The following is a 24,964-nucleotide window of genomic DNA, read 5'->3' on the forward strand; positions in this document are numbered from 1 at the left end:
TTTGTCATAGATAGCTCTTATTATTTTGAGATATGTCCCATCAATAACTAATTTATTGAGAGTTTTTAGCATGAAGCGTTGTTGAATTTTGTCAAAGGCCTTTTCTGCATCTATTGAGATAATCATGTGGTTTTTGTCTTTGGTTCTGTTTATAAGCTGGATTACATTTATTGATTTGCGTATGTTGAACCAGCCTTGCATCCCAGGGATGAAGCCCACTTGATCATGGTGGATAAGCTTTTTGATGTGCTGCTGGATTCAGTTTGGCAGTATTTTATTGAGGATTTTTGCATCAATGTTCATCAAGGATATTGGTCTGAAATTCTCTTTTTTGGTTATGTCTCTGCCAGGTTTTGGTATCAGGACGATGCTGGCTTCATAAAATGTGTTAGGGATGATTCCCTCTTTTTCTATCGATTGGAATAGTTTCAGAAGGAATGGTACCAGTTCCTCCTTGTACCTCTGGTAGAATTCGGCCGTGAATCCATCAGGTCCTGGACTCTTTTTGGTTGGTAAGCTATTGATTATTGCCACAATTTCAGAGCCTGTTATTGGTCTATTCAGAGATTCAACTTCTTCTTGCTTTAGTCTTGGGAGGGTGTATGTGTCGAGGAATTTATCCATTTCTTCTAGATTTTCTAGTTTATTTGCATAGAGGTGTTTGTAGTATTCTCTGATGGTAGATTGTATTTCTGTGGGATCGGTGGTGATATCCCCTTTTTCATTTTTTATTGCATCTATTTGATTTTTCTCTTTTTTCTTCTTTATTAGTCTTGCTAGCGGTCTATCAATTTTGTTGATCTTTTCAACAAACCAGCTCCTGGATTCATTAATTTTTTGAAGGGTTTTATGTGTCTCTATTTCCTTCAGTTCTGCTCTGATTTTAGTTATTTCTAGCCTTCTGCTAGCTTTTGAATGTGTTTGCTCTTGCTTTTCTAGTTCTTTTAATTGTGATGTTAGGGTATCAATTTTGGACCTTTCCTGCTTTCTCTTGTGGGCATTTAGTGCTATAAATTTCCCTCTACACACTGCTTTGAATGTGTCCCAGAGATTCTGCTATGTTGTGTCTTTGTTCTCGTCGGTTTCAAAGAACATCTTTATTTCTGCCTTCATTTCATTATGTACCCAGTAGTCATTCAGGAGCAGGTTGTTCAGTTTCCAGGTAGTTGAGCGGTTTTGAGTGAGTTTCTTAATCCTGAGTTCTAGTTTGATTGCACTGTGGTCTGAGAGACAGTTTGTTATAATTTCTGTTCTTTTACATTTGCTGAGGAGAGCTTTACTTCCAACTATGTGGTCAATTTTGGAGTAGGTGTGGTGTGGTGCTGAAAAAAATGTATATTCTGTTGATTTGGGGTGGAGAGTTCTGTAGATGTCTATTAGGTCCACTTTGTGCAGAGCTGAGTTCAATTCCTGGATATCTTTGTTAACTTTCTGTCTCGTTGATCTGTCTAATGTTGACAGTGGGGTGTTAACATCTCCCAATATTATTGTGTGGGAGTTTAAGTCCCTTTGTAGGTCACTCAGGACTTGCTTTATGAATCTGGGTGCTCCTGTGTTGGGTGCATATATATTTAGGACAGTTAGCTCTTCTTGTTGAATTGATCCCTTTACCATTATGTAATGGCCTTCTTTGTCTCTTTTGATCTTTGTTGGTTTAAAGTCTATTTTATCAGGAAGTTCTGGCCAGAGCAATCAGGCAGGAGAAGGAAATAAAGGGTATTCAATTAGGAAAAGAGGAAGTCAAATTGTCCCTGTTTGCAGATGACATGATTGTATATCTAGAAAACCCCATTGTCTCAGCCCAAAATCTCCTTAAGCTGATTAGCAATTTCAGCAAAGTCTCAGGATACAAAATCAATGTACAAAAATCACAAGCATTCTTGTACACCAATCACAGACAAACAGAGAGCCAAATCATGAGTGAACTCCCATTCATAATTGCTTCAAAGAGAATAAAATACCTAGGAATCCAACTTACAAGGGATGTGAAGGACCTCTTCAAGGAGAACTACAAACCACTGCTCAATGAAATAAAAGAGGATACAAACAAATGGAAGAACATTCCATGCTCATGGGTTGGAAGAATCAATATCGTGAAAATGGCCATACTGCCCAAGGTCATTTATAGATTGAATGCCATCCCCATCAAGCTACCAATGACTTTCTTCACAGAATTGGAAAAAACTACTTTAAAGTTCATATGTAACCAAAAAAGAGCCTGCATCGCCAAGTCAATCCTAAGCCAAAAGAACAAAGCTGGAGGCATCACGCTACCTGACTTCAAACTATACTACAAGGCTACAGTAACCAAAACAGCATGGTACTGGTACCACAACAGAGACATAGATCAATGGAACAGAACAGAGCCCTCAGAAATGATGCCGCATATCTACAACTATCTGATCTTTGACAAACCTGACAAAAACAAGAAATGGGGAAAGGATTCCCTATTTAATAAATGGTGCTGGGAGAACTGGCTAGCCATATGTAGAAAGCTGAAACTGGATCCCTTCCTTACACCTTATACAAAAATTAATTCAAGATGGATTAAAGACTTAAATGTTAGACCTAAAACCATTAAAATCCTAAAAGAAAACCTAGGCAATACCATTCAGGACATAGGCATGGGCAAGAACTTCATGTCTAAAACACCAAAAGCAATGGCAACAAAAGCCAACATTGACAAATGGGATCTAATTAAACTAAAGAGCTTCTGCACAACAAAAGAAACTACCATCAGAGTGAACAGGCAACCTACAGAATGGGAGAAAATTTTTGCAACCTACTCATCTGACAAAGGGCTAATATCCAGAATCTACAATGAACTCAAACAAATTTACAAGAAAAAAACAACCCCATCAAAAAGTGGGTGAAGGACATCAACAGACACTTCTCTAAAGAAGACATTTATGCAGCCAAAAAACACATGAAAAAATGCTCATCATCACTGGCCATCAGAGAAATGCAAATCAAAACCACAGTGAGATACCATCTTACACCAGTTAGAATGGCCATCATTAAAAAGTCAGGAAACAACAGGTGCTGGAGAGGATGTGGAGAAACAGGAACACTTTTACACCATTGGTGGGACTGTAAACTAGTTCAACCACTGTGGAAGTCAGTGTGGTGATTCCTCAGGGATCTAGAACTAGAAATACCATTTGACCTGGGTATATACCCAAAGGACTATAAATCATGCTGCTATAAAGACACATGCACACGTATGTTTACTGCGGCACTATTCACAATAGTAAAGACTTGGAACCAACCCAAATGTCCAACAACGATAGATTGGATTAAGAAAATGTGGCACATATACACCATGGAATACTATGCAGCCATAAAAAATGATGAGTTCGTGTCCTTTGTAGAGACATGGATGAAACTGGAAAACATCATTCTCAGTAAACTATCACAAGGACAAAAAACCAAACACCGCATGTTCTCACTCATAGGTGGGAACTGAGCAATGAGAACTCATGGACACAGGAAGGGGAACATCACACTCCAGGGACTGTTGTGGGGTGGGGGGAGGGGGGAGGGACAGCACTGGGAGATATACCTAATGCTAAATGACGAGTTAATGGGTGCAGCAAAACAACATGGCACATGGATACATATGTAACAAACCTGCACATTGTGCACATGTACCCTAAAACCTAAAGTATAATAATAAAAATTAAAAAAATGGATATAATTGATTTTTTGTTCTCTCTATCCACGTGAATGTTAAATGTGATTAACCACAATGTTGCATTACATAAGATAATGTATGTCAACACCATGGCATCATGCCTAGCAGTTAGGTCTCAAAAAATAATAGCTACTATTATTATCTGAATGTAAGCTCCAAGAACATAGCATTTTGTCTTTCACTGTTAAAAACCCAGTGTCTGTCACAAAATGCTCAACAATTGTCTGTTGATTGACTAAAGTACAAGTAACATAAAACTTCATCACGGAATAGGCAAGTTTATGTTGATTTTAGATTTTGGAAACTTCAGAACTACCTATCTGAAGTTTTATGTAACCAAGGCTTTTATCTGAAAAGATACTGACCTCTGCTTTTAACTTAGTCAACTAAATGCCCCCAAGCAAAAAGTGGTTGAGAAACCTTTCCTTTCTATTGCTCAGTTCATATAATACAGTATGAATTAAAACCAAGAATTTACAGTCTTCATCTTATGAACGGCTGCCTGCAGTTGTCCTCTATTCGATGAGTGAGTCTAAATTCACGGATTAATTAAAGATGGGACAGCTCTGGTCTGCGTAATCTAGGAAATGCAGATCTGAGTGAAGGTGGCTGCTGGCCAGCACCATCCAAGTTGCAAAACCTGTTGCACAGATCCGTGAAAATTCTATAAAATCCAAGCTCTCAAGAACACTGCTATGATTCGTTGAAAAGGAAAGGGCTCTAAAATCCCTGTAGCCTGCAATAATCTGAGAAGCATTAATGTGTCTTGCAGGCAGGGATTATGACAGAAATAAAGTAAACTTTATCAGTTGCTTGCCACTGCTATTCTTATGTGGAAGGCAGGGAACTTAAATGATGATTCTCTAACCTGCCTCCAGTAGCTTTAAACAGTACCCCAAATCAGCCGGGCGCAGTGGCTCATGCCTGTAATCCCAGCACTTTGGGAGGCTGAGGCGGGCAGATCACGAGGTCTGGAGATCGAGACCATCCTAACACAATGAAACGCCATCTCTACTAAAAATACAAAAAATTAGCCGGGCGTGGTGGTAGGTAACTGTAGTCCCAGCTACTCGGGGGGCTGAGGCAGGAGAATGGCGTGAACCCAGGAGGCGGAGCTTGCAGTGAGCCGAGATCGTGCCACTTTACTCCAGCCTAGGTAACAGAGCAAGACTCTGTCTCAAAAAAAAATAGTAATAAAAATAAAAAAACAGTACCCCAAATCACTACTAAAATTGAATCAAGCCTGAAACTAAGCATCTTTTATTTTCTACATTTTGACTTTTTCAGAAACCTTGCATGTTTCCATTACATGAGACTTCAAAGTTGGACATTATTACATTTGTTTACAAGTTAAGAACAAGGTACAACTTTTCTGGATTGATATCTGTTTAATCTCTAAAATGTACTGTTAAAGCCAATGTTAAAATTAATTAGTAATATTAAATCTCTCCTATGGCAAAATGTACACAACACTAGGGAAAGTTCACTGAATTCACATTACTTCTGCAAAGCTGCAAACACGTAATTTTCGAGATGAGAATAAAACATTATTCAATTAATAAAAAATAAACACGTTAAAATTCAGTTAAGAATCAAAATAAATAGGCATTATCTCAAATTAGTTAACATTAATTTTTAAAAACTATGCAACAAGTTTAAAATGGGGCTCTTTGAATGAAAATTACTAAACAATAAACACAATGTTCCCCAACCTTTGAATAGTATTTTAAGAAAATTTATTTCCTTATTAATTCCCTTAATAGTCAACTTTCAGTCTACAAAAAGTTCAGATGGGTTCACGAGACATCATTCTTCCCACAGCATTTTTCCACTTCCTTTTAAGACACCAATCCTCTGGATAATTCTAGCTCTATTACCGTCCTTTCTAAGTAGCCCTTACAAGGTAGGCAGTCAAAATCAAATCCTCAGCAGTTGAGTTGTAGGAAATCCAACTCAGGGATTCTTGGTACCACCAAGAAGTATAGTTTATAGTTTATAGCTAAAATGGCAAACAAAACTCATACCTATACATTGAATCTCAAGTTTGTTTTAAACCATTAACTCCCCTCTCCATCTTTTTTCGAGCCTTGAATAAGAATTCCTTGCTCCACAGAGATTCCCAGTCTGGAATTTTCTGTCATCACCCTATGCTGTCATTTAACAAGTTCCTCTCTCCCCTGGATATTCTATAAAACGCTTCCGGGATATATTGGCATAATGTGATTCAGATTTAATTTGTTGGGAAACAATACTTCACAGGTATTTCTATCAAGTAAAAGCTTTACAGAAGTTGGAATTTAAAAAAATGTATTTCAATAGTTTTTGGGGAACAAGTGGTTTTTGGTTACATGGGTAAGTTCTTTAATGGTGATTTCTGAGATTTTGGTGCACTCATCACCCAAGCAGCGTACACTATACCCAGTGTGTGGTTGTGTGGTCTTTAATCCCTCACCCACCTCCCACCCTTCCACCCGTATCCCCAAAGTCTATTATATTATTCTTATGCCTTTGCATCCTCATAGCTTACCTCCCACTTATAAGAATATATGAGATTTGATTTTCCATTCCTGAGTTACTTCACTTAGAATGATGGTCTCCAACTCCATGCAGGTTGCCGCAAATGCCATTATTTCGTTCCTTTTGATGGCTGAATAGTATTCCATGGTGTACATACCACATTTTCTTTATCCACTCACTGGTTGATGGGCATTTAAGTTTGGTTCCACATTTTTATAATTGTGAATTCTACTGCTATAAACATATATGCGCGAGCGTCTTTTTCATATAATGACTTATTTTCCTTTGTTTGGGTAGATTACTCAGCAGGAAGACTGCTGTATCAAATGGTAGTTCTACTTTTAGTTAAGGAATCTCCATACTGTTTTCCATAGTGGTTATATTAGTTTACATTTCCACCAACAGTGTAAAAGTGTTCCCTTTTCACAACATCCACACCAACATCTGTTATTATTTTTTTAATTATGGCCATTCCTGCAGGAGTAAGATGGTATCTCATTGAGGTTTTAATTTGCATTTCTCTGATAATTAGTGATGTTGAGCATTTTTTCATGTTTGTTGGCCATATGTATATCTTGTTTTGAGAATTGTCTATTCATGTCCTTTGTCCATTTTTTGATGGGATTGATATTTTCTTGCTGATTTGAGTTCCTTGCAGATTTTGCATATTAGTCCTTTGTCAGATGTAGAGTTGGCAAATATTTTCTCCTACTCAGTGGGTTGTCTGTTTACTCTGGCTGAGTATTTCTTTTGCTGTGCAGAAGCTTTTTAGTTTAATTAGGTACCATTTAGTTTTGTTTTTGTTAAATTTGCTTTTGGGTTCTTGGTCATGAATTCTTTGCCTAAGCCAATGCCTAGAAGAGTTTTTCCAATGTTATCTCCTAGAATTTCTATGGTTTCAGGTCTTAGATTTAAGTCTTTGAACCATACAAAGCTGGAATATTCTAATTCTCTTTCCTCCTTCACTCATTATGTAGAGCAATTATCTGAAGAACAAATCTCATCGACTTCTTGGTTACCTTCAGTTCAGGAAAGAAACCTTTCCGGAGTTTGATTCAACACTGTTTATTTATCAATTTTCATAAGATGGTTCCCGAGTATGTTTCAAAGGTTAAAAGTGAGATTTTTTGTTTGTTTCATTGTGAACTTATGGATTTACATCCATATTTTCATATATTTTCATCCAAATCAGTTATCATCGTTACTGCTGTTCAAATTATCCAAACTTTAGCCAGCGTTAGCTCCTTTGACTCTTAGGTCCTTTTGACATGAAACTAGTAGTGTTCAATACTTTTGGATCTGAAAAGGTGTCTAAGCTCATTTCCTGCCCAGATAAGGAATCAATTTTTTCTCTAAAGTCCGCTGGCTCTTTTGAGTGGAAATACACAACATGGGCACAAGAATTGCTTATTGCCACTGAGCTGGTCATTTATTATAGGTCACTTTAATGGAAAAAACTAAAAAATATGTACTTTCAGGATAAATTTTAAGACTAATACTTTCAATTTAGAATCCTGAATACAGGTTTAATGTGATCTCAGTTTTATGCCTGTATCTACTTTCTCCCATGTGGAAAATACTTTTTTCATGATATCAAAATAAATCACGTTAGGGGTTTCCAAATCTGTCAGATACAGAGGAGACAGAAGGGGCTTACATTCACTAAAAGAATCTCTTGAAAACACTAATTGCAGATGATGCAGCTCATATATACTCTATAAAGACCATCCAGATGTCCAAAGTCACTAAGTGAAAAATGAATGCCTTCTAAGAAAGCTTCATAGTATTTGGTCATTCTTTAAATTAATAACTTTCTCTTTTATCTTCTATGGGTTTCATTATTTCAGCAAATGTATCACCTTCTTGATCGTATGAACATCTCATAACAGAACTTCAAGTGGTTTTTACCCTCTAGGTTCTTCCTTTGTGAACAGATTTTTCAGGAAACTCATGCAAAATTATAATATATAGTCATTTTTTGGGACAGATCTGTGGGGGTTCCACATTCTCCTACTTTCCCTGGCAGTCCACGACAGAAGACTGCAAACAAAGTCTATGAGGCAGATGTATTTGTATATAGATATATATATGTATACGCTACCAATGGTATATATATGTAAACTACGAATGGTATTGAAAAACGAAATGGCTTTTTGGTCACAATCTTGCAAAATCTCTACCTTCCAAAAGTCTGATTCAAATGGGGGAAATGAAAAGCTCAGTCTGGTTCTCTCTCTCTTTCCCTCCCACACCCAAATACTTGATGCAGGTAAAGTGGAAATTGTGTTATATAACATCAAATAGGGATATTCAAAATAGTTGAGGCAGATGAAATAGATCTTTTCTCAGTTGATTTGCTACCATGACTTTACAGGTGCTGGCAGACATTTTGTCTCCTTTCTCCAGGGATCTTCTCACTCTGACTGAGGAGTTTTGATTTGGAAAATGGAATTCTTTTCTTCTTGTTTTCAGGGATCCTGATTCCATTCTCCTGTAGTCTCTTGGGTCCTCTTCCTAGGGAGGGTAAAAATCTCACAAGGCAGATCTTATAGACTCTAATGAGAGGCCTCATAGTGCCCACAGAAAGCTAGACTTGAAAGTATGAATTTAAAGTCCCAGGGCCAGGTGCAGTGGCTCACACCTGTAATGCCAGCACTTCGGGAGGTCAAGGCAGGCAAATTACCTGAGGTCAGGAGTTCGAGCCCAGCCTGGCCAACATGGCAAAACCCCGTCTCTACTAAAAATACAAAAATTAGCCAGGCGTGGTGGTGCATGTCTGTAATCCTAGCTACTCTGGAGGCTGAGGCAGAAGAATCACTTAAACCTGGGAGGCAGAGGTTGCACTGAGCCAAGATCATGCCACTGCACTACAACCTGGGTGACAGAGTGAGACTCCATCTCCAAATAAATATATTAATTAATTTACAGTCCCAGGTATAGTTCACACAATGCTATTAGACCATGGGCAAGGTATACTGCCTCAGTTTCCCTCAATAGGGGATGGAGGTCGGGAATCAGTTTACCCCACTACAATGCTGAACAAATGCCAGGAGCATGTTGCTGACTGATCCAAGGGCAAGCCTTGGAGGAGGCAATTAAGATGCAGCCCAGTGGATAAGAGACCAAAGTAGATGCTCCATTCTCGCTGCGAGACACTCTGAATAACTTAAAGCATATGTGTATGAGTTGATATAAAATTTTACATTGAAATATGCTAGTCTGGAAGTGCTCAGTAGCAACTTTCTTGTCTATATAGACTTAGTATGTTGCTTCAGTTAAAGTAAAAAATAATTAAAAATACAATTTAGACCTCTGTTTAGTAAGAGTAATCTGATGATGATGATACAAAAAGATTCAACTTACCTCCTCTTACAAATCCATTAGTTGCTATTGCTGAAGTAGACAATCCTGTGATAGTTGTCACAACAGTGGCCATCATTATTACAAGGACTGATAGACCTTTGCGAAGAAAGAAAAGACAGTGAGAATACTTACTCTTGTTTAAGCTTGCCGTTATCTAAAACTGGTTGGTCTAAGAACACTGAATCTACATTTTAAGTTATAAATTACCCAATTTTGATCTCATTTTATAAAAACCAAATCAGAATTATGAAAAAAGGAACATCAAGATAACAATCTGATATAAAGGAAAATGTAGTTAAAAATGACTCTAATTTCTTGAGTTTTATGAGGTTAAGAGCTCAGACACAGTTATTTTGCTTATTTTCAAATCAAGCAGGATGTAACTTCACTTACCTATTCCAGCTTGACCCACAATCCATGACAATCTAATGAAGAGCATCACACCCCAAATGTTTAACATACAACGTACCTAAGAGGGAAAAAGAGGCCAAGACACAGAGGAAGAAGAATAATCAAACATTATACAGTAAACATTAAACCAGCCAAAGTAGAACAACATGAATTTGAAACTACAGAAGATACGTAGTTTTAAATCTAACTCCTACCCCACCCTTTTCTTTAACAGTTTTTATAAAGAGCTTAAAAGAGCTTACTTTTGAACTAATATAAACACAATGTAACATATAAAAGTGTGTATGAAAATAAATGCACTCATCACAATTGTGTGAAGCAGCAGAGGCAACAGAACAAGAAAGATACAAGAAATATTTTTAAAATTCAGCCCTCTAAAAAAGTAGTGCGTATTTCCTTTTATCAATCCAAGTTTAACTTTTGCTTATTCTTTTATAACATCCTCATTTCATGATTTCTTCAGCAGATTTAAGTATTACATAATATTTGTCAATACAAAATGCCAATTGTTCACATTTTTAAAAATTCAAATTAGTTGTAAAAGTTTCCCCTATTTATTTTCAGTTTTATTTGCTATGTTGATACACATAACATAGTCTTCTAAAACACTAAAATCTAAGGCAAACAATACTACCTGAAGCTTCACATTCACCTTATGGATTAGGCAATAAAATTACTACTAAAATTGTGATTTTTTCCCTCTATTTCTCCCTGAAATTCCAATACAACCCCTATTAAGTCCTTCCAAAGTCCCAATGAGAAGGCAATCTAGCCTATTTTAGTCAGATCCTTAGTGCTTATTCAAACACAGAAAAACAAAAGTAAATCTGAACCTTAACCATCTAAACCTATGCAGCAAAGTGAACTCAACATTTAAGTATTTCTCCTGTATTCCTTGCTTGTTAACTTCCATATGCTTCTCTTCAAAATATAATGGGGGTAGTGGGAAAGGAAGCAGGCATATTTCAGCTCTATTCCCTGCTCAGCCTTCTTGATTCTGATGCTCCCAATTTGATAGTCTTCATATTTAATTTCTGAAGAGTGACAATGCATGAGATTCACAAGAGGCAATGAAATATAATTTAATACATCAGTAACACATTATATAGAATATAATCAAGAATCATTTGGCAAAATAAATGGCATATCTCCTTTGCTGAAGTTAATATCCAAAAGCAGAGGAGGTATAAGCTATTAATTTGGTTTTCCACAGCACTCAGATAAGACAGTTAACATAAAGAAAAAAGAGTTCTCTTGAGAACTGATGAGAACATTAGGAAGATTTTATAACCAACAGATATGCTGTAACTATAAAATTAAGTCTATATATACATACTAATACACCCTTGATCCAGCCAAACTTCACGACTCCTTTACTTTCTGCAGTATATGTGACCACAGCATCTCTGGTTGGAGTACTTTCTTCCCCATTTGCAAAGCCATCCTCAAAAGGTTCCTGGTTATAAAAAGAAATACGAATTATGCTTAACATTTAAAATTTAAAATCACTTGACAAAAACAAACATAACTAAATATATCTGACCGTATTTAAGAGGGCATAGTACAGATTTCCAAGAATCAAGGGTTTCCAAATATTTATCCCAGGAAAGGACAAAACAATAAACTAGAAGAAAACCTTAATTACTGAAATTTAAGTCTCACCATGACAGTAAATCCATTTTAATAATTCCAAATTCTACCTACACTTTTGGTAGTGTCTGGAGGAAACAATGACTCCTGTTTGCTAATTACACAGTAGCTAAGTCGATCAATTCAGACCTCATCTCTCAAGCCACAAATTTACATCACCTAGTTGCCACCAGTCCTACCACATCTGAAATTTCAACATTAACAATTTAAAACTCCTCTTCATCACCAATGAATATGGTTTTTTTATAGTCCATGACAGCAGGAATCCTATGGATACCAAGATTCCTTCATAGCTCCTCTCTTTACTCATTCCTTATCTGCAGTGACTCAGTGCTTTTCATTGCTTTCCTTTTTCGTTTTTCTCAGACTCAGACGTGTACTGGTTGACACAATGAATTTGACAACTAGTGTTTCCTTTTTAGGTTTTTAGGTTTCATATCTGATTCCATAATTCTTGGTTCTCTAACTTCTTTCTCTTTCAATGCTTCTTGAGTTTTGTTCTATCCCAATATACGACACATTTCCAAAGCAGTAACCGAGCATTAAAAAGGTCATGAAAGGAAAGAGGAGATGGTTTAGGAAACAGATGTTGTGGGTTTAGAATTATGTCTCTAACACCATCCCGTGGTTCTTCCTCTACCCACATCTAAACAGCAGAGAACATAATATGGCTATATTTCAGATGTTCTTTAAATGCAGAAGAACTAAATTTTTAAAACATGTTTTCAGTACTTCACATCCTTTAATAAATTCTCTCTCTCCATATATACATATATATATATACACACACATATATATACACACACACACATATAAATATATACATACACATTTTTTTTTTTTTTTTTTGAGACAGAGTCTCGCTCTGTCGTCCAGGCTGGAGTGCAGTGGTGCGATCTCGGCTCACTGCAAGCTCCGCCTCCCAGGTTCACGCCATTCTCCTGCCTCAGCCTCCCGAGAAGCTGGGACTACAGGCACCCGCCACCACGCCCGGCTAATTTTTTGTATTTTTAGTAGAGACGGGGTTTCACCGTGTTAGCCAGGATGGTCTCCATCTCCTGACCTCGTGATCTGCCCGCCTCGGCCTCCCAAAGTGCTAGGATTGCAGGTGTGAGCCACCGTGCCCAGCCTATATATGTTTTTTCTTAACAGAAATGAGATGCAGTAAGTTCTGTGCTACCACAGTGCAAATCTACATGATCATCAAAATTCCCTTTTCCCTTAACCAACATCTGTCAGCCAAATAGACTCACTCAATTCCATTTAATGCAATATTGCTATATGCTTTTTTAAAGTACTATCAACCTAGATTAGCACTTAGATTCCATATTTATATATGTTAATTACTGTTAATTCTTTGATTTTTGAAGCAACAGAAGTATAAGCCAGATGCAGTAATTGTGTGTATATATATTTTTTAATAAAGGTGATTTTATTATAAAATTCTAAAAATGTAAAGTACAGTCATGAGAATACTGCATAAGTAGAAACGTTATCTTCATACTGCAAACAATCACCCAGATTTTATATTGTCCATGGAATTAATACTTAAAAAAATTCTTTTTAGTTAAGAGTCTTCAGAGCACCATCTTTTAATAGAAGTTATTTTGCATACCAGAGTTCATCTTTGGTCTTTTTCCTATGGCAAAGGAAGAGGTCATTCTCAGTCTGTGATTCTACCCTTTTCATGCCCTCTCAGATTTGGGGCCCATTCACTTGTAAATTGGCATATTCCTGGAAAGGTTTGAAATAATAACAGAATATGTAATCATCCATGAGATTATTTCTTGCAAATTCTTGTCCTGCTTTTGCTATCTTTTTGGCCACTTCATTGTGATCTTTTGCCCATTTAAGTTTTTCTAGCAGATCACTCAGGTTGCTTTTAACTGGAATGTAGTGTTCCCAGGGCTTCAGCTCATTGTTAAAATGTTCACAGTCGACGGAGTCTTGGCTTCAGCATAACACTATCACTAACTAGTAAATATGGCAGGTGATAAGCTGCTATGATGCCATCGATATTTATTTGATACTTATGCTTGAAGAAATAAAGAAATGAAATGTGTTTCACAATGGGACCATACAGGTTTTCATCATGTTTAAAGAAGAAAAAGTTGGTGAAAGCAGCGTCTATGAATTCAAGGTGTTTCTACTGAGTTTAACCAGCTCAAGTCTCCTTTGCGGCTGTCTCGCCCTCTCCAGACAGCTGTGGAGTTTTTGCTTTCCCAGGGAGGACCCGTGTTAGCTTGCACAGACATCATATCCAGACTTACCCGGCCCATGGTTTCTAAAACAGTCAGTCAAGTCATAGGTGGGCATCACGATATCCTTGGAATCTGTGCAGCCACACCAGGAAAAGGTTGGATGGATGTTTGAATTGGATTTCTTTTTTTCCAAAGCAAAGGCCAGTCTGCCAAATTAACAAAGAACTCTACATCTGGCATCTTCACCTTTCTAGTCAAAGAAAGTAGTATGGCATCCATGAAAATTCTAAAACCTACATGTTCACCATGGGTCTTCATATAAACTTTGTTATCTTTTAAGGTTTAGTGACACAGGCTCTGCCTCTGTACAAATCTTCTTGGGATTTCTACTGCAATCTTTTCTGGATCCACAGTAGGGAACTGTGCCAGATCTCTCTGAATCTGAGCAATGGTTTCCGGGTGGGCAGTTCATCCTCCGTAGCCAGGCTGCACTATCTTGCAAAGGCCAGTCACAATTCTCATGGCAAACTGGCCCTTTTAAAATATATGGGGATTTGGCCACATCTTGACCTTGGAATTTAACTTCCACCTTCAGATTTTTGTAGCTTGCACACATTCTGTATCTTACTATGAAGGACCCATCCTTTTGGTCTAAAACCTGGACTCCAACTCCAGTGAATTGCTCCTCTGGTGCTGAGACTTTCACCTGGAAGACTTTTTCGCCGGGAGAAGATGTGAAGTTATTCCCTGATGTATCCACTGTCTGAATATAGAAATAGCGGGTTGGGAAGGACGACGTCTGCTTTTAGCCTGGGTCCCCATATTTTGCTCTTCTCCGGACTCAGCTGCCTTTCTCCGCCCGGCAAGTGCTGGAACTGTCCCCAGAAAGAAGCAATAAAGCAGCAAAATGCTAAACATTTACAGGACGGACTCTGGAAATGATCCATGGATAAATGAAGAAGCGTAAGTGGTGGACAGAAGCAGCCAAGGCTTCGGCAGGGGCACACCGGCCAATCGCAGCGACTCCAAAGGGTGCTGCCTGGCATGCAGGGCAGGCATGCAGAGCAGGCATGCAGGGCAGGCATGTAGGGCAGGCGCGCGGGTTTCCGGCGCGCGGGTTTCCGCCGCCCCAGGACAATCACAACCTGTGCTCTGGCACGCCTAGGTGAGGGTCGCCAGGCGTTCTGCTGACCCGGCCAAGAACTGTGCTGCTCCTCTTTCTCAGGGCAATTATGAACTTAATTAAGTATATTTTCTGAAAATTATTTTAACTAGGCTTTGTAACGGTGAGAAAAATAATTAAATTTTTAATTAATCCTCATGTTTTCATTAACAGACACAGCTACAACCTCAGCTATGTGAAATACATGGAAAATGAGTCATTTTAAGATAGCCAGGAATTCAAATATGAAGTTTAATGTTAAACATTTAGGATAGTAGTTCATACATTTTTCAAGAGATCCTAAAACACATTAAGTATTTTCCTTACAGCACACAGTTTCATAACTATTATCAACCAATGATTATTTTACTGTACTATAAAAAGGATGCCCCCAGGCTTATGGAAAATGGAACCCCATAAAAATTTAAAATTACCCCAAATTTGCAATTGTTTTTAAACTTTATTAAGCTATATTGAGATATAACTCACATATCACAAAATTCACTAGTTTAAAGTGTACAAGTTAATGATTTTTCGTATATCTACAAAGTTGTACTCTTATTCCCGGCATCACTACAATCAACTTTGGAATATTTTTATCACCCCGAAAAGAAATACCTCAATTCCTCCTTCCTTCAGCCCCTGCCAATCACCATTTTCTGTCTCTATGAATTTGCCTATTCTGACATTTCATATAAATGGACTCACACAAGATGTAGGCTTTATGTGTGGCTTCTTTCACTTAGCATGTTTTCATTCATGTTATAACATGTATCAGTACTTCACTCCTTTTTATTGCCAGATAATATTCCATACTATGGATATGCCACTTTTTTTTAATTCATCAGTTGGACATTTGGGCTGGTTCTACTTTTTGGCTATTATGAATAATGCTGCCATGAATAGCTGTCTAAAGTTTTTGGGTGAAAATATGTTTTCATTTATCTTGAGCATACACCTACGAGTGGAATTGCTGGACCACGATATAATTCTTGAAGTGACTACTTCTGGTCATTTTTCTCACCTCTTCCTTTGTATGAGACTGCAAACTGTCACTTCCCATTTCAGCAAATATGCCTGCCTATTGTTAGCCCTCTTCCTGCTTAAAATGAAGATGCCTATTCTTCTTCTTCTGCTTGCTGGTATGAACACAGAAACCACTAACGGTTAAATTTGTTAGAAGTATGCATAAACCAGCCAACAAACATATGCAAAAATGCTCATCATCACTGGTCATTAAAGAAATGCAAATCAAAACCACAATTAAGATACCATCTCACGCCAGTTAGAATGGCGATCATTAAAAAGTCAGGAAACAACAGATGCTGGAGAGGATGTGGAGAAATTACATTGTTGGTGAAAGTGTGAATTAGTTCAACCATTGTGAAAGACAGTGTGGCAATTCCTCCAGGATCTAGAAGCAGAAGGACCATTTGACCCAGCAATCCCATTACTGGGGATATACTCAAAGGATTATAAATCATTCTACTATAAAGACACATGCACACGTGTGTTTATTGCAGCAGTATTCACAATAGCAAAGTCTTGGATCCAACCCAAATTTCCACAATGTTAGATTGAATAAAGAAAATGTGGCACAAATACACATAGAATACTATGCAGCCATAAAAAAGGATGAGTTCATGTCCTTTGCAGGGACATGGATGAAGCTGGAAACCATCATTCTCAGCAAACAATCACAAGAACAGAAAGACAAACACTGCATGTTCTCACTCATAAGTGGGAGCTGAACAATGAGAACACATGGACACAGTGAGGGGAACATCACACAGTGGAGTCTGTTGGGGCGGGGAGGGGTAGGGGAGGGACAGCATTAGGAGAAATGCCTAATGTAGGTGACAGGTTGATGGGTGCAGCAAACCACCATGGTACGTGTATACCTATGTAACGAAACTGTACATTCTGCACATGTATCCTAGAACTTAAAGTATAATTCAAAAATAAGAAGTGCGCATAAACAGTAAAAGAAAAAAATATGACTAGGGGCCTGTGTAGCTCAATCACAATAACAACCCACTTCAGCTGTACTTCCACCACTGTTTAATGTGTTTCAGACAGTAGAGTCAGGGACAATCCCAAATAATAAGAAATGACTCTGAATACGGATTGATGATTCAACTGTTCAATTATTCAAATAAAGCCAGAACAAGAAAATCTGCCAGTTAATTCCACGAACTTTAAGGAGGAGTTCCTTAGCTTTCACCATAGAATACACAGTGCTCTTCAGTTTTTTTAATCAAAGTAGACTTTAAAATACATAACCTCCAAGTATTACAAGAAAATATAATGCCTATAATATACACAAAAAGGCATCTCTCTTCCCATCTGTGTTAAAAGAAAACGGAAGATGTATGTACTTAGTAGGCTACTTTTTCCAAGGCTAAGATTTCATGTGGGTGTCTTTTTAACAATGCAAAAGTATGCAGGCATCCAAAAATTTTTGCTGTGGGTGTTTATCAGAATTCCACCTCAAAGTTGAAGAGCCAGCAATAATTTTGCAACTAGCTCTCCACCATACTACACACAACTATGTTATAAGAACAAAGTAAAATTTTCCAGAATTTTATTTTAAAATAAAGGTACGTCCACACTAAGTAAAAAATGTATCTTCCCTATCATCTTCTGGCAGATCTATTTTTAAAACTGTTTTAGTTATCTCTACAACACAATTCAAAAGTCAAAAGCAAATAATTGTCTTTATTTGTAGTTCAATTACTAGCCTTAAATATAATAAAATCGGGTTCATAATTGTATTAATTTCCTGAAATACCAGGAAACCAAAGTGGAAGACACATCTTTTGTTTCTTTAAATTCGTTTCAGAGAAATAAGAGAATTAGCAAGTATGGTATTTGGTCCACACACATAAAAAAAGTATAAAAACTGTATAATCAAGGAGGTTCAAGTGTGCAATTATGAACTATAAATTATGCTGATACAAAAGTACATAAATAAAAATCTTCACTCTACCTGCCATTTTCACAGAAATGATAGATTTTTGGTTTTTACTGTATATTCCACACTAATGGATAAAAAGTAGAAATTGGCAACATAAATATTTTATGGGTAATGTTTTATTAAATGAAGCTGACCAAATTTAGTACTATTCCAGAAAATAATCTTTCAAAAAGTAGCATTATGACTTGAAGTTTCCCAGCAGGGACTGGTGGACAGAGAAAAAAAGGGGGAAGAAAGGAAGAGATAAAGGAAAGAATGGAAGATCCAGATATTTAGGCCCTCAGTAATCAAAAAGGAAAAGATTCAGTTGGACATGTTGAATCTGAGGAGCTATGGGACAATTAGAGTCCTATCCAGCAGTTAAAAAATGTGTGACTGGAACCTAAGAGAGGGGCCAGGGATAAAAAGCTACTAGGTGAAGAAGCTATGCAAACAGATGAAAAGAAAAACAGAAAACATAGGGAGCGGAACACTTTTCTGAGTATGTACAAAATACACAAAAAAGATTGAAACTCTGGTCTCCATGATCATTACTTCTTTGCAGGATGTAGAGAAAAGGATAATTTTTACACTATGGATGATCTCTTCTTTCTCTAGTATATTCAAATTTCCACCTCAACTTGATCATTCCCTCTCCTTTAACCAGAGTTAACTTTTTACTGCACTCTGACTCTAGCCAAAGTTTCTAACAGTGCAGCACGTTCTTAAATGCAAGCCAACCTGGCTTCCCCTCACCACAACACCGAAATCATTTTATTAAGACATCCAACGACTTCTCGGCTGCTAAATCTAATGTACATTTTTCAGTCCCTGTCTCACTGAACTCCTACAGTACCATCTGATACTGTCAGCCACTCCCTTTCTTGAAACAACACACTCTTCTACCCAGCAATTAAGTGGTAGGAGTTCGTTTAGCACTTGGTCCTATACCCCTCTCCCTTGCTCGTCGCGTATTTTCTATGATTATCGTACCAGACTCATAGCTCTAAACATCGTGTATATGTGTTAAATCATAAGTGATGGCTTAGGTTCAGTCCTCTTTAGTGAGTTTCAGCCCTGGATATAAAATACTGATCTTACCACTCAGGATGTTTCATTACATTTACTATTCTGATCCTCACCAAAAGATAAAAAGAACTTGTCAATATACTATAAACAGTGACTTCTGTCAAAATGGAGAGGGAAATTTTTCTTTTTGGATCTAGTTATAAATTCATGACGGTTTCAGTGAAAACACTTAACCATTTTCCAAATGATAGAATTCCACATATTATAATGAGTCAAGGTAAATTATTTCAGATAAGTATTTTTAGGTATCTATTTCCCTCATTCCTTTGTTCCCAAATCTACAGAAGCTAAGGGTTCTAACATGATCCTCATAAAAAGGACAGCAGAAGTTCTGCACTTACAGCTCCAGGGGAGATTTTTAAAATTCTGTACGTTGTAGAAATACCTCCCAGGGTACACAGCATCTATGAAACTGCTATACAGGATTGTTACAAATAGCTGTACCAGACTATCTTTAAAGAAGAATTGCTATAGTGTCTAGAAAATCTATCTGAGAAAGCATACCTATTTTTTATATATATATAATTTTTTCTTTTTTTTTTGACATGGAGTCTTGCTCTGTCGCCCAGGCTAGAGTGCAATGGCACGATCTTGGCTCACTGCAACCTCTGCCTCCCGGGTTCAAGTGATTCTCCTGCCTCAGCCTCCCACGTAGCTGGGATTACAGGTGCCTGCCACCACGTCTGGTTAATTTTGTATTTTTAGTACAGACAGGTTTCACCATGTTGGCCTGGCTGGTCTCTAACTTTCCTGACCTCAAGTGATCCGCCCACCTGGGCCTCCCAAAGTGCTGGGATTACAGGTATAAGCCACCACACCCGATTCAAATGTTTTAAGTATGAAATTGTTTACTAGATAGAGTTTTGTGTTATTTAACTTTGGAAGTTTATTTGGAGGCTGTTGGTAAAATAGGCCAATCATTCGGTTTCTACATTATCTAGAATTTTTTTCCAATTAAAAAATCCTCATTAGCTGCTCGAGATAGCATTTCCTTTTAATCAATGTTCCAGGTCAAACTAGGTTCTTTCTTCCCTTAGATACTTTCCCACTACAACCCCTGGGTTTCCGTACATCCATGCCTTTTCCAGGAAGCCTTGAAAAATAGTTATCCCAAGGAATTCTTTCGATCTGTCATAAATATGTTGTTACCACACATAGTACATTTTGACATGATTAAAGAAAAGGCAAATATTAGTCTAACTGTTACAGAAGTGACATTTCTATTTTTTTCCATAAACCACTTTCCCATTTAATTTTCCTTGAATTTTATAATACCCCAAACTCTTATCCTTTAAGTTAGATAATTGAGGGTTCTAACTAAAATGTTTAATTTGATATAATGGTCTTTTGCTGAAATACTGGTTTTAAAGTATTTTCTCCTGAGGGACTTTTGGCTTGCCTTTCCCTCTGCCTGTTAAATGCACTTTGAAGATGGCTGGCTCTTTCTCATCCTTTAGGTCTTGGTTTAAATGCAGCCTTCTTCTTCCCAAAACACCTAACATATTGTTTCTTCTTAGTCCCGTTTATTTCTTTCATGACACATATCATACTCTGTAATTATCTTTTTTATTTACTTGGTGTTTTGTAATCTATGCATTCCCTCAGTAAGTATTAAAATGCAAGGTCCGCAACAGCACAGACCTTTCCTGTCATTTTTATCAAAGATATGGTAAATGAATATTGAGCTTTCATGAGGAATCTGTTTTCCAAATAATGTCCTGAAATAGTAGAGCGAAATGAGTGTCTGTTCTCAAGTCAGAGATAGGCTCAAATCCCAGCTCTGCTACTCACTAGTAATGTGTGCTTTGGCAAGTTATTTAATCCCTCTGGGTCCTCAGTTCCAACATAGGTGAAATGGGGATATTATCCACTCCATACTATCTGAGAAGACGAAGTGAGAAAATACAATAATTGTACTGAACTCAAAAACTCTCATATGATCCTGGTGAGAATATGAACTGTTAAAAAAATTCTGAAAGAAAAGTTTGGGCATTATTTTCAAGTTGAAAAAATGCACACCTTTATCCCAGCAATTCTACTCCTCAGCATATCCTTAGAGATATACGATACTTCTATGAAGCAAGATACTTGCATAAAAACGTTCATATCAGCACTGTTTAAAATTGCCAAAAACTAGAAACACCACAAACATCCTTAACTGCAGAATAAAGAAATTGTAGTATATTCATACAATCGAAGAAAATAGCAATTGAAATGAATAAATGAAGGGGTGGGCACAGTGGCTCATGCCTGTAATCCCAGCACTTTGGGAGGCCAAGGCCGGTGGATCGCTTGAGCTCAGGAGTTCAATACCAGCTTGGGCAACAAGGTGAAACCCCATTTCAATAAATAATACAAAAAAAAAAGTTAGCCAGGCATGGTGGCACGTGCCTGTAGTCCCAGCTACTTGGGAGGCTGAGGCCAGAGGATAACTTGAGCCCAGGAGGTTGAGGCTGCACTGAGCTGTGATCACACCACTGCACTCCAGCCTGGGTAACAGATTGAGACTATCTCAAATAAAAAAAAAAAAAAAATGAGTGAGTTACAGAAAGACACAGTATAAATGAGTGTCACAAACTAAGAGTGAACAAAAGATGTCAGATTGAAAATATGCTATACGATTCCATTTACATCCATTTTTAAAGCAGGAAAAACTAGACTAATAGTCTTCAGGAATACATAAAGGTGACAAAAATCATTATAAAAAATAAGACCAATACCCAAAGAAGTGATCACCGTAAGTCAGGGTAGTGGCTATTTTGTGGAGGAATTAGAAGGGGGTGCACAGAGAATTTCTAGGGTGCCAGCAACATTCTATTTCTTGATCTGGGTGGTGATTACACAGATGTTCACTTGATAACTTATGTTATACATTTATATTTTATGTTCTTTTTAGATTCCACAATAAAAAATACTTTAAAAACATTAAATGAGAAAATGTGTTAAATGTTTAGTACACTGCCTGACATTAATAGAGTAAGAGCTCAATAAATTTAAGCTGTTATTATAAACAAATAAGTGATCTACTATTGCAACTGCCCATACTGTGAGCTTAAAACTGGATGTTGAAAAAAATACATAAAAATAAATACTGTAAAACATTACTAATCTAGACTCTACTACGTAGCTTCTTATAATTTGATACTGGCAGAGTTTAAGATTACCTCTAAAAGACTAAAAAAAGGACTTTCGCATACAAATATGAAATCACCATTCCACATGGTGGTGTTAAAGGATTTATCACCCACACCATCTGCCAAGCCAACACAGTATAGCACAAGAATGTGGCTTTAATGACCAATGTTCACAGTACTAGAAATGTTTCACAACTTCTCCGACACTAACAATTTAATAAATCATAAACTCTTGCCTATTTGCTTTAGTGGCCCTGATACACACTTTACAAAAGGAATGCCTAGGGTTAATATGAGATTGCCTAGTCTGGGAACAGAAACAAAACTTCTGGGCACAGCATTATTTCAGCAAATTAAATAATGGTTAATGACAGCCAGCAGAGTGGGGATCTTTATTTTAGGGCACTGTTAACATACAAAAATGTATTACTTTCTTGACAAGTAGCTTATTGTTAATTTAAATAAACCCAAAATTATATTTCAAAAATGTTAAAGTCCACCTAAAAATGCTATTTATTTACACCCTACAAACTTCTGAATTAAAATGTTTTTAGATACGTTAAAGATCAAAATTTCTTATATGGTTTAACAGCATCTGCTTAACACTAAGGTAAGTCAAAGTGTTAAATTACTATCATGAATCATAGGTGATTTTGCAACTAAAAATATGCGCATACATATGCAAATTTTGACCCCAAAGTGGCTGGTTTTATCCTAACAATTGTTCTAACATTTTTTTTTAATCAAGTACTGGCCAATTATATCATCCTAAAGCTACCAACATTTCCTATCCGTGCTGTCGGTGATTGGTGTATTCAGTGTAATGCTCCCCATACAGACTACTCTTTCAAAACAAAGTATTGTTTTACAGGAATCCAATCTGCTCTGGTTAACAATGCTCTATTAATATCCAGTGGTATTAATGCAAAGCTCAAAACTCAAGTGCCACAGATAAAAGTGGATGGTGTGACCATGTGACTTTACAATGAACCAAGTCAGAACTGCTGATTACAAAGAATTCAGTCCTCTACCTAGCCCATCATGTTCTTTACTAACCATTCAAGACTGAGTTACAACAGCATGCATTAGAAATAGCATTGCTTCAAATCCCACACAACTTGCTAACGTCAATAAACTAAAAGCTTGAAAACATTTTAATTCAAGTACCAGAAAACTTACACCTTCCAGTATCAATTAGTAACTGTGCAATTTCTATTTCAAATTATTTTAAAGATGAACCAAAAGTTGGTAAGAAGATAGAGAAGTATATGTCTAGTAGCATCATAAATGGGTAAAACACTGGAAAAGCAGTATGTATCAAGAACCATGTAATTAAAAACTACATTTTAGTATACACCTGGATACATAAGATACACTTGATTTTTCACGTATTTCTCACAGGAATTTGATACTTCTCACTGTGAATATTGGTTAAGTATCCCTTGTCCAAAATGCATGGGACCAGAAGTGTTTCACATTTCAGATATTTTCAGATTTTGGAATATTTGCATTATACCTACTGGAGTTCAGCATCCCTAATCCAAAATGCTCCAATGTGCAGTTCCTTTGAGCACCATGTCAGCACTCAAAAAGTTTTAGATTTTGGAGCATTTCAGATTAGGGATACTCTAGCTCTATCACCTTTCCCATTTTTCATATAAGGAAACTGAGGGTCAGAGGTGAAGTCCTTTTCCTAGATGTCCCACAAACTATCAAGGAGAAATGTTAAGAGTTAAATCCCTCAAGTGCTACATAATGATGTTTCTGTCAGCAATGAACTGCATATACAATAGTCTCATAAGATTATAATGGAGCTAAAACATTCCTCTCCTACTGACGTGGTAGCCATTGTAAGAGCATAGTGCGATGCATTTCTCATGAGTTTGTGGTGATGCTGAAGTAAATAAACCTACTAAGCTGATGGTAATATAAAAGTATAGCGGATATAATTATTCACAGTATATAACACTTGATAACAATAATAAATATGTTACCAGTTTATGTACTTACAATTTTTATTATTGTTTTACAGCTTACTTCTACTTACTTAAAAAAATAATAACTCTAAAACAGCCTCAGGCAGATCCTTCAGAAGGTATTCCAGAAGAAGGAATATATACTGTTATTATAAGAAATGACAGCTCCATGTGTTATAGTCCTTGAAGACCTTCTAGTGGGACAAGGTATGGGGGTGAAAGACAGTGATATGGAAGATCTTGAACCTTTATAAGCTTAGGTTAATGTGTGTCCTTGTGTCTTCCTTTTTAACAACAACAAAAAAAAGATGTTTAAAAGAAAAAAACCTAAACTTTTAAAAAATAGTAAAAGGTTTATAGAACAAGGATACAAAGAAAATACTCTTGTACACTTGTACCACATGTCTGTTTTAAGCCAAATGTTATTACAAAAGCGTCAAAAAGTTTTAAACACTCTAAAAGTTTATAAAAAGTTAAAACAAGCTGAGGTTAATTTATTATTGAGAAATATTTTTTAAATAAATTTAATGTAGCCTAAGTTTATAGTTTTTGTAAGTCTATAGTAGTGTACAGTAATGTGTTAGGCCTTCACATTCACTCACCATTCACTCAGAATAACTTCTAGTCCTGCAAGCTCCATTCAATAATAAGTATCCTACACAGGTGTACCATTTTATCTTTTACATTGTATTTTTACTGTTCAGGTTTCTATGTGTGAATATGTAAATATTTACCATTACGTTCCAACCACGTACAGTAACATGTTGTACAGATTTGTAGCCTAGAAACAACAGGCTATACCATATAGCCT

At 36.8% G+C, this 24,964-nt stretch overlaps 1 protein-coding gene and 1 pseudogene across 4 annotated transcripts in view; both read right to left on the bottom strand.

The window, feature by feature from the left end:
* The window catches only part of SLC12A2 (solute carrier family 12 member 2), a 108,890-nt gene that overhangs the window by 68,518 nt on the left and 15,408 nt on the right, over window positions 1–24,964 (bottom strand). For all 4 annotated transcript variants that reach the window (XM_032156532.2, XM_032156531.2, XM_058440530.1 and 1 more), the window contains exons 2-4: window positions 11,322–11,441; window positions 9,968–10,043; window positions 9,575–9,670 (exon numbers count right to left, since the gene is read on the bottom strand). In XM_032156532.2, coding sequence (XP_032012423.1) covers window positions 9,575–9,670; window positions 9,968–10,043; window positions 11,322–11,441 — 292 coding nt within the window. The remainder of the gene's footprint in view (window positions 1–9,574; window positions 9,671–9,967; window positions 10,044–11,321; window positions 11,442–24,964) is intronic.
* LOC116470867 (protein O-glucosyltransferase 2-like) lies at window positions 13,034–14,864 on the bottom strand (annotated as a pseudogene).

The sequence above is a fragment of the Hylobates moloch genome, unplaced genomic scaffold (genome assembly GCF_009828535.3).
Source record: "Hylobates moloch isolate HMO894 unplaced genomic scaffold, HMol_V3 SCAFFOLD_6, whole genome shotgun sequence".
NCBI classification, from domain to species: domain Eukaryota; kingdom Metazoa; phylum Chordata; class Mammalia; order Primates; family Hylobatidae; genus Hylobates; species Hylobates moloch.